This window comes from Entelurus aequoreus, linkage group LG08, assembly GCF_033978785.1.
Source record: "Entelurus aequoreus isolate RoL-2023_Sb linkage group LG08, RoL_Eaeq_v1.1, whole genome shotgun sequence".
Lineage (NCBI taxonomy): Eukaryota > Metazoa > Chordata > Actinopteri > Syngnathiformes > Syngnathidae > Entelurus > Entelurus aequoreus.
Genome location: NC_084738.1, coordinates 64,903,033 through 64,914,053, shown reverse-complemented (window position 1 = coordinate 64,914,053; position 11,021 = coordinate 64,903,033). Strand labels below are relative to the sequence as shown.

At 40.5% G+C, this 11,021-nt stretch overlaps 1 protein-coding gene across 1 annotated transcript in view; it reads right to left on the bottom strand.

The window, feature by feature from the left end:
* Positions 1-845: 845 nt before the first annotated feature.
* atp2a2b (ATPase sarcoplasmic/endoplasmic reticulum Ca2+ transporting 2b) overlaps positions 846-11,021 on the bottom strand; it is a 50,403-nt gene continuing 40,227 nt past the window's right edge. Inside the window, exons 16-23 of the mRNA XM_062057038.1 lie at positions 8,848-8,971; positions 8,553-8,764; positions 8,270-8,490; positions 6,193-6,395; positions 5,998-6,083; positions 5,795-5,928; positions 3,598-3,715; positions 846-1,575 (exon numbers count right to left, since the gene is read on the bottom strand). Of these exons, the coding sequence (XP_061913022.1) occupies positions 1,306-1,575; positions 3,598-3,715; positions 5,795-5,928; positions 5,998-6,083; positions 6,193-6,395; positions 8,270-8,490; positions 8,553-8,764; positions 8,848-8,971 (1,368 nt within the window). The 3' untranslated portion in view covers positions 846-1,305. The remainder of the gene's footprint in view (positions 1,576-3,597; positions 3,716-5,794; positions 5,929-5,997; positions 6,084-6,192; positions 6,396-8,269; positions 8,491-8,552; positions 8,765-8,847; positions 8,972-11,021) is intronic.

The window sequence follows — 11,021 nt, the reverse complement described above, 5'->3', positions numbered from 1 at the left end:
TTGGGGTCTAGTTATTAATGTTTATTACATGTTAATAACTGAAAACTATGACAAGTTTTGATATAGTTGGGGTCTAGTTATGATTAATATGTTAACTACTTGTTAATAACTGAAAACTAATAGACTGATATAGTTGGGGTCTAGTTATGATTAACATGTTAACTTAAAACTAATACTGATATAGTTGGGGGTCTAGTTACTATTATTAACATGTTTATTACATGTTAACTGAAAACTATGACACGTTTTGATATAGTTGGGGGTCTAGTTACTATTATTAACATGTTTATTACATATTAACTGAAAACTGACAAGTTTTGATATAGTTAGGGTCTAGTTACTATTAATTACATGTTAATAACAAAAACATAATTGAAACAGACCAAACAATGTATTGGGACTAGTGTCAGGTTATGAATATTGAAACTATACAAACACATCAACAAGTGATGAGGACAAGGGGGCGGGGCAAGTTGCCACAGGTGAGTTGAAGGTGTGGTGAGCGCAGGAATTCATTTGAATAAAGACAGAAAAGACTTTGATTCAAAGGTTCATGAGTGTATTTTGGCCTTCAAAGTAAAAAACAAAAAAAAAGACAAGTTTAGGGAATATTTGTCATCTTTTCTAGTCATGTTTGTGGTCCAAGTCCTTTGAATCAAGCGCAAATAATAAACATCATGTGAGGAAATGAAAGGTGTGGAATGGTTGAAGGTGAGGTGCACACCTGGGACGAGCACACAACACTTGCTGAGGTAGTAGTGCTGGTGTCAGGGCACACCACCTTGCCATCACCAGGGAAATGAGCAACCACTTCTGGAACGTCACACGCACACTTCCTGCCCCCCCCCCCCCCCCCCCCCCCCCCCCGCACGACAAGGAAGGACACGACTTTGGTCCCACACGCTTGTTAAAAAAACAAACAACAAAACAAAAACGGCTGAATTGCATAAAATAGTGTTCACTCTCTGTACAGATCAACCTTTTTCTGCTGGGCCCTTCTTGTGTTTCATAAGGAGAATAAACAATAATAATAATAATAATAATAATTGGTGTGGTGACGCTGTACACGGGCCAGGGATAAAAGTTAAAAAGGCAGAAGTCATATTCACGTCAAAGGAAATCTAGACTATGCAAGACAACAAGTGCCTTGTCAGCACATTTAGAGTATTGGAGCTGCTCCTGCACACACACACATACACGCACACACACACATGCACACGTGGAGTGGGCGAGGGGGGTGGGGGGAGGGTATGAAGGCGGTGCAGGTGAGCAAAGGTGGGGGAGTGACGGCGCCTGTCAGGTGAGTCAGGACCAGAACATGTGGGCCATGTTAGTGTCGGTGCTGTAGACCCAGAGCAGCAGAGGCAGGCAGACGGCCATGAAGGGCCAGGAGATGCCTTCCAGACATGCAGACAGGCAGCACGCCTTGGACTTGTTGTCCTCCACGTCTTTACCCGCCTCCAGGTAGTTCCTGGCAGAGAACTTCAGCACCTCGTCCAGCAAGATGACCGGCAGGGAGATCTTCAGCACCACCAGCCACTGGGTCAGGTTGAGGGGCGTGATCTGGAAGATCATCTGCGGAGACACCACATCTCACTGCTCTTTGTGGGGACACATCGCTTCTGTATCGCCACGGGCTATGTGCTCGCATGGAAAATGTGTGATATTATGTGCGATACAAGCAGTGCTGCAACGGGTTTACTTGTGTGTGATATCACTCCACAGTGGAGTGTTTTAAGTCTCGTCTTAAGACCCACTTTTATTCTTTGGCTTTTAACACTACGTGAGTCGTGTGGTCTTCTGTCTTCTGTTGTCCTCTGTGTTTTTTTTTTTAAATAAATTTTTATGTCTATTTTACTGTTTTAATTGGTTTTACCCTTTAAAATCGTTTTTAATCATATTTATTTTTTATATTGTCTCTGTATTGGTTTTCTATTCATTTATTCTTTGTTTTATTCAGTCATTGGTGTAGCATAATATTGTTTTTAATATTGTTTTTAATATGGCTGTGCAGCACTTTGGAAACATTCTTGTTGTGTAAATGTGCTATATAAATAAAGTGGATTGGATTGGATCATGTGCAATACAAGCAGTCATGCAGCGTGTTCATTGTGTGTGATATCATGTGCGATACAAGCAGTCTTGCATCGTGTTTGTGTGTGATATCATGTGCAATAGAAGCAGTCCTGCAGTGTTTACTTGTGTGTGATTATCATGTGCGATACAAGCCGTCCTGCAGTGTGTTTACTTGTGTCTGATATCATGTTTGATACGAGCAGTCCTGCAGTGTGTTTACTTGTGTGTGATATCATGTGCGATACAAGCAGTCCTGCAGTGTGTTTCCTTGTGTATGATATCATGTTTGATACGAGCAGTCCTACAGTGTGTTTACTTGTGTGTGATATCATGTGCGATACAAGCAGTCATGCAGCGTGTTCATGGTGTGCGATATCATGTGCGATACAAGCAGTCCTGCATCCTGTTTGTGTGTGACATGTGCAATAGAAGCAGTACTGCAGTGTTTACTTGTGTGTGATATCATGTGCGATACAAGCAGTCCTGCAGTGTGTTTACTTGTGTATGAAATCACGTTTGATACGCGCAGTCCTGCAGAGTGTTTACGTGTGTTGGATATTGTGTGCTATATAAGCAGTCCTGCTCAGTGTTTACTTGGATGTGATATAGTATAGTGTGCGATACAAGCAGTCCTGCAGCGTGTTTACTTGGGTGTGATATCATGTGCGATACGAGCAGTCCTGCAGTGTTTACTTGTGTGATATCATGTGCGATGCAAGCAGTCAAGCAGCGTGTTCATTGTGTGTGATATCATGTGCGATACAAGCAGTCCTGCATCGTGTTTGTGTGTGACATCATGTGCAATAGAAGCAGTCCTGCAGTGTTTACTTGTGTGTGATATCATGTGCGATACAAGCAGTCCTGAAGTGTGTTTACTTGAGTATGATATCATGTTCGATACAAGCAGTCCTGAAGTGTGTTTACTTGAGTATGAAATCACGTTTGATACGTGCAGTCCTGCAGAGTGTTTACGTGTGTGGGATATCGTGTGCGATATAAGCAGTCCTGCTAAGTGTTTACTTGGATGTGATATAGTATAATGTGCGATACAAGCGGTCCTGCAGCGTGTTTACCGGTACTTGTGTGTGATATCATGTGCTATATAAGCAGAGTGTTTACTTGTGTGTGTGATATAATGTGCGATATAAGCAGTGTTTACTTGTGTGTGTGTGTGTGATATCATGTGCGATATAATCATAGCGTTTACTTGTGTGTGTGTGTGATATCATGTGCGATATAAGCAAAGTGTTTACTTGTACAAAGCTGCAGACAGTTAATTTCCTTCAGTAAACACACATTATTCTATTCTACTAGTCATTTACAAAAGGTAAGATGCTATGCTATAGGCGCCAGCATAATCCTAGACATAGGTCACAATGGTTGAACTATAAAACATGACAAATAGTCCAAAGAGTGAAATGGTTGCCTGTCATGATCATGACAACATTTTGCGGGGACTACTTAGTGCAGACCAAGTGTCTCCATTGTAAACATGTTTGGTATTAGTGAACAGTTTCTTACTGGAAGAGGCTCCACATAGAGGATGAGGAAGTGCAAGGACATGGACAGACAGATAGCCCCCAGCAGCCACACGTTCTCCCATGGAGGCATACGCAGCAGAGACTGGTTCTCAGACACGCTGTGGACATAAACACACCTTTACCATCACATTGCTCCTAACATAACTGTCATCATATATATGATAAACAACGTTTATCATAACACTGCTTCACACTTAACCATGATATACATGATATATAACTGGAGGGAAAGGGCGATCAGTGCGCCTGCAGGAGCAAAAGTCACCGCCGCTGTCCATGGAACTGAGGACGAGCACCAGCATGGGCGGGGCATGTGCAGACGGCGAGACACAGCTGGCAGGTGATTAGATTTCACAGGTGGTACGTGTTAATCTAATCATCTGTTGTCTTTAACAGTAAGCGGCCGGGAGCAGAGCAAGAGAGAGGATTGGGAGTGACGGCAACGTCACGACATGCCGAAATTTTTTTGGAAAAATCTTGTTAAAAACATTAAAACTTTGTTAAACCTGCACACTTGGCTCTTGTACCGTGTCTACAGTGGAGCTGCTAGGAAGCGAGTTCCACAATAACATGGATACATTTATAATAACACTGCTTCAAACTTAAGTTTCATTATATATATGATGTATAACATGAATGATACATTCATCATAACACTGCTTCAAACTTAAGTTTCATTTTTCATCATATATATTGTGTACAACATGAATGATACATTTATCATAACACTGCTTCAAACATAACTTTCATCATATATATGATATATAACTGTGCTTTTTGTGTCAAATAAATGTTTGTTGATTAAATGCAAAACTCCTCACATTTATTTGTGCAATACATCTTTGGACAATTTTCACCAGTATTTTAAGGTCAAAGCATAATAATTGTCTAAATGTATCAATAAGTGTTTTAAGTACATTATGCTTGTGTAAGGTACTTTTTTGAAACCTTTATTTTGTTAGCGCAGTCAGACCCGATGTGGCGCACTGCGCTATTATTGTGAAGGGGGGGGGAGTGCGCTTTGCTGTTGTTCTCAGCTTGACGAGTAAAGAGGCAACTTAAGGCTGTAAAAAAAAAGAGAGCGAGAGCCTCTCAAGTTGCGACTACTGTTTGTACATTGATCTTATATCCATGATGTCGCTCACAACAACACAAGCAGATGAGATGTGTTGTGTGTATGGATTGTTCTCGCTAGCTTTAGCTTCCTAGTTTAGTCGATTATTTAGTTTAGGGCAGAGCGACAGAATGTCGGGGAGGATTGAGCGCTACAGACACATTATTTTCCCAAACAAATGTTCCTTGTCCTCACAATGACAACATTTCACATACTTTTAAGTCAATTTGGCCAAATATGTGACTCAGTCTACGGTTATGTGAAAGCGGAAATCCAATGCCTTATTTTTTTTGTTAAGTTTAGTGATTGTTAATTATGCATGCTAACGTTGTGTCAAAAAATAAAACAGTAACCATGGTGACATCCAAAAACTTCTAGTAGACATGCTCTTTTTTTACTCATTCGCTTCTCACCTGTTTCACCGTCACAAGCACAGGAATTTGCATGCACGTTGTGTGGCACATCAATAGTTTTTTTCCCTTCGATTGTTATATTTTCATAATCGCGAGAAGCCATAAATCAAAACATTTTATTTTGATTAATTTTCAAACTTTGAGCTGTGGGGAATTTTGCCTCATTAGTCTTTGAAAAACATGATGGTAAACAGCACACCTGCTTAAAAACGTAACCGTGAAGAACACACCTGTTTAAAGTACTTTAAAAACAAAGTAATGGTGAAGAGCACACCCTTTTAAAGTACTTTAAAAACAAAGTAATGGTGAAGAGCACACCTTTTTAAAGTAAATTACAACCATAACGGTGAAGAGCACACCTGTTTAAAGTATTTGAAAACAAAGTAATGGTGAAGAGCACACCTGTTTAAAGTATTTTAAAACAATAATAACGGTAAAGAGCACACCTGTTTAAATTAAAAACATAGTAACGGTGAAGAGCACACCTGTTTAAATTAAAAACATAGTAACCGTGAAGAGCACACCTGTTTAAAGTAAATTAAAAACACGGTGAAGAGCACACCTGTCTAAAGTAAATTAAAAACATAGTAACGGTGAAGAGCACACCTGTTTAAAGTAAATTAAAAACATAATAATGGTTAAGAGCACACCTGTTCAGAGCGTTGCACATCTCAATGGTGACCAGCACTGACAAGGCCATGGTCATTGGGTAAGGAGACTCAAACACTTTACAGTCCAGACCCTGGAAGTCAGGACTGTCTGGACCACACTGCAGGAAGTGGCTCTGTAAACAACAACAAACATCATCATCAGTGTTTGTTAACGTGATGACGATTAGGCATGTATTTCATACCAGTTGGTAAAATGTGATCCTTGGTCCGTCTTCAGCAGCAACAAACCACCAGGCAGCAGCACCCACAGTGGCAGCACCAACATAACCTACAAAAACATGAACAATTATTATTATTATACACGTCATGGGGAAACTGTTGACTTAAATGTGCATCTGTAAGTGCTGCTGTGTTGATTAACAAGTAGAAATGATTACATCCGATGGCCAGGTATCGGAAGAACAGCCATCCAGAGATGAGGGGCTCGCGAGCGTTGCGAGGGGATTTGTTCATGATGTCCAGGTCTGGCGGGTTGAAGCCCAGAGCGGTGGCTGGCAGCCCGTCAGTCACCAGGTTGACCCACAGGAGCTGCACTGGAATGAGAGCTTCGGGGAAGCCCAGAGCCGCCGTCAGGAAGATGCTGCACACAAACAAGACCAGCAGGGACTGGATGAGGACAACAAATACTGCACTTTATGTGCATGATAAGAAGAATACTGCACTTTATGTGCATGATGGGAAGAATACTGCACTTTGTGTATAATAGGAATAATACTACAATTTATGTACATGATAGGAGGAATACTGCACTTTATGTGCATAATTGGAGGAATACTGCAGTTTATGTGCATGATAAGAATACTGCATTTTATGTGTATGATAGGAAGAATACTGCACTTTATGTGTATGATAGGAAGAATACTGCACTTTATGTGCACGATAAGAAGAATACTGCACTTTACGTGCATGATACGAAGACTACTGCAGTTTATAATTAAATGATAAATGGGTTATACTTGTATAGCGCTTTTCTACCTTCAAGGTACCTAAAGCCCTTTGACAGTATTTCCACATTTACCCATTCACACACACATTCACACACTGATGGCGGGAGCTGCCATGCAAGGCGCTAACCAGCAGCTATCAGAGGCAAAGGGTGAAGTGTCTTGCCCAAGGACACAACGGACGTGACTAGGAAGGTAGAAGGTGGGAATTGAACCCCAGTAACCAGCAACACTCCGATTGCCGTCCCGTTTATGTGCATGATATGACGAATACTGCAGTTTATGTGCACGATAGGAAACATACTGCAGTTTATATGCATGATAGGAGGAATACTGCAGTTTATATGTATGATAGGAGGAATACTGCAGTTTATGTGCATTATAGGAATAATACTGCAGTTTATGTGCATGATAGGCATAATACTGCAGTTTAGGTGCATGATAGGAATAATACTGCAGTTTAGGTGCATGATAGGAAGAATATTGCATGGTAGGAAGAATACTGCATGATAGGACGAATACTGCAGTTTATGTGCATGATGAGAATATTACTTCAATGTAAGTGCATGATGAGAGTACTGCAGTAGTACTTCAGTTTATGTGCATGATGAGAGTACTGAAGTAGTACTTCAGTGTACTGAAGTAGTACTTCAGTGTAAGTGCATGATGAGAGTACTGCAGTGGTACTTCAGTGTAAATGCATGATGAGTACTGCAGTAGTACTTCAGCGTAAATGAATGATGAGAGTACTGCAGTAGTACTTCAGTGTAAGTGCATGATGAGAATACTGCAGTAGTACTTCAGTTTATGTGCATGATGAAAGTACTGCAGTAGAACTTCAGTGTAAGAGCATGGTGAGAGTACTGCAGTAGTACTTCAATCTAAGTGCATGATGAGAGTACTGCAGTAGTACTTCAGTGTAAGAGCATGATGAGAGTACTGCAGTAGTACTCCAATCTAAGTGCATGATGAGAGTACTGCAGTAGTACTCCAATCTAAGAGCATGATGAGAGTACTGCAGTAGTACTTCAGTGTAAGAGCATGATGAGAGTACTGCAGTAGTACTTCAGTGTAACAGCATGATGAGAGTACTGCAGTAGTACTTCAGTGTAAGAGCATGATGAGAGTACTGCAGTAGTACTTCAGTGTAAGAGCATGATGAGAGTACTGCAGTAGTACTTCAGTGTAAGTGCATGATGAGAGTACTGCAGAAGTACTTCAGTCTAAGTGCATGATGAGAGTACTGCAGAAGTACTTCAGTCTAAGTGCATGATGAGAGTACTGCAGAAGTACTTCAGTGTAAGAGCATGATGAGAGTACTGCAGTAGTACTTCAGTGTAAGAGCATGATGAGAGTACTGCAGTAGTACTTCAGTGTAAGTGCATTGTGAGAGTACTGCAGTAGTACTTCAGTGTAAGAGCATGATGAGAGTACTGCAGTAGTACTTTAGTGTAAGTGCATGGTGAGAGTACTGCAGTAGTACTTCAGTGTAAGTGCAGAGAGAACCTACCAGACAACCTCTCCAACGTTGGAGGAGATGAGGTATCTGATGAACTGCTTCATGTTGTTGTAGATGGCTCGACCTTCCTCCACAGCAGCCACGATGGTAGCAAAGTTGTCGTCAGCCAGCACCATCTCGGAGGCCGTCTTTGCGACCGCCGTGCCCGAGCCCATGGCGATGCCGATCTCCGCCTTCTTGAGAGCGGGGGCGTCGTTCACGCCGTCGCCGGTCTGATAGGCGAGAAGCACCACAACAGTTAGGTAACACCACAGGCTGACAACATGTCTCTCACCATGGCCGTGATCTCATCGTAGGACTGCAGGTACTCCACAATCTTGGACTTGTGGGACGGCTCCACGCGGGCAAAGCATCGAGCCTTGACCACCGCCTCCCTTTGTGCCGAAGGGGACAGATCGTCAAACTCCCGGCCGGTGAACGCCATGCTGGACACGTCGTCATCCTCTCCGAAAATACCGATGCGTCTGCAAATGGCGACTGCTGTGCCTGAAGTGAGGCGGAGAGCAGATGATTGACATCTTCTGACAGCATTTTGGTCTTGGGGACAGTCCGAGTACAAGAGCACATACCTTTGTTGTCACCCGTGATCATAATGACACGAATGCCTGCCAGACGGCAAAGTCTAATGGAAGCTGCCACCTCCGCCCGAGGAGGGTCCAACATGCCCACGCAGCCCACAAACGTTAGATCAGTCTGGGATGGAAACACAAGATGATGTAGTTCATGTGAGTTAGTAGTACTTTGCTCATACCCAATGAAACAAGTTGATGTAGTTCATGTGAGTTAGTAGTACTTAGTCCATATGCAATGAAACAAGATGATGTAGTGCATGTCAGTTAATATTAGTACTTACTTCATACACAATGAAAAACAAGATGATGTAGTCCATGTGAGTTAATAGTAGTACTTAGTTTATACACAATGAAACACAAGATGATGTAGTCCATGTGAGTTAATAGTACTTCATACGCAATGAAACAAGATGATGTAGTCCATGTGAGTTAATAGTACTTACTTCATACGCAATGAAACAAGATGATGTAGTCCAAGTGAGTTAATAGTACTTACTTCATACGCAATGAAACAAGATGATGTAGTTCATGTGAGTTAATAGTAGTACTTACTTCATACACAATGAAAAACAAGATGATGTAGTCCATGTGAGTTAATAGTAGTACTTAGTTTATACACAATGAAACACAAGATGATGTAGTCCATGTGAGTTAATAGTACTTACTTCATACGCAATGAAACAAGATGATGTAGTCCATGTGAGTTAATAGTACTTACTTCATACGCAATGAAACACAAGATGATGTAGTCCATGTGAGTTAATAGTACTTATTTCATATGCAATGAAACAAGATGATGTAGTCCAAGTGAGTTAATAGTACTTACTTCATACGCAATGAAACAAGATGATGTAGTTCATGTGAGTTAATAGTAGTACTTAGTTTATACACAATGAAACAAGATGATGTAGTCCATGTGAGTTAATAGTAGTACTTCATACGAAATGAAACACAAGATGATGTAGTCCATGTGAGTTAAAAGTACTTAGTCCATACGCAATGAAACACAAGATGACGTAGTCCAAGTGAGTTAATAGTACTTACTTCATACGCAATGAAACACAAGATGATGTAGTCCAAGTGAGTTAATAGTAGTACTTAGTTTATGCACAATGAAACACAAGATGATGTAGTCCATGTGAGTTAATAGTAGTACTTCATATGAAATGAAACACAAGATGATGTAGTCCATGTGAGTTAATAGTAGTACTTCATACGAAATGAAACACAAGATGATGTAGTCCATGTGAGTTAAAAGTACTTAGTCCATACGCAATGAAACACAAGATGATGTAGTTCATGTGAGTTAATAGTAGTACTTAGTTCATACGCAATGAAACAAGATGATGTAGTTCATATGAGTTAATAGCGGTACTTAGTTTATACACAATGAAACACAAGATGATGTAGTCCATGTGAGTTAAAAGTACTTAGTCCATACGCAATGAAACAAGATGATGTAGTTCATGTGAGTTAATAGTACTTACTTCATACGCAATGAAACACAAGATGATGTAGTCCATGGGAGTTAGTAGTACTTACTTCATACGCAATGAAACACAAGATGATGTAGTCCATGTGAGTTAATAGTACTTACTTCATACGCAATGAAACACAAGATGTAGTCCATGTGAGTTAATAGTACTTACTTCATACGCAATGAAACACAAGATGATGTAGTCCATGTGAGTTAATAGTACTTACTTCATACGCAATGAAACACAAGATGATGTAGTCCATGTGAGTTAATAGTACTTCATACGCAATGAAACACAAGATGATGTAGTCCATGTGAGTTAATAGTACTTACTTCATACGAAATGAAACAAGATGATGTAGTTCATGTGAGTTAATAGTAGTACTTAGTTTATACACAATGAAACACAAGATGATGCAGTCCATGTGAGTTAATAGTAGTACTTCATACGAAATGAAACACAAGATGATGTAGTCCATGTGAGTTAATAGTAGTACTTCATACGAAATGAAACACAAGATGATGTAGTCCATGTGAGTTAAAAGTACTTAGTCCATACGCAATGAAACACAAGATGATGTAGTTCATGTGTTAATAGTAGTACATAGTTCATACGCAATGAAACACAAGATGATGTAGTTCATATGAGTTAATAGCGGTACTTAGTTTATACACAATGAAACACAAGATGATG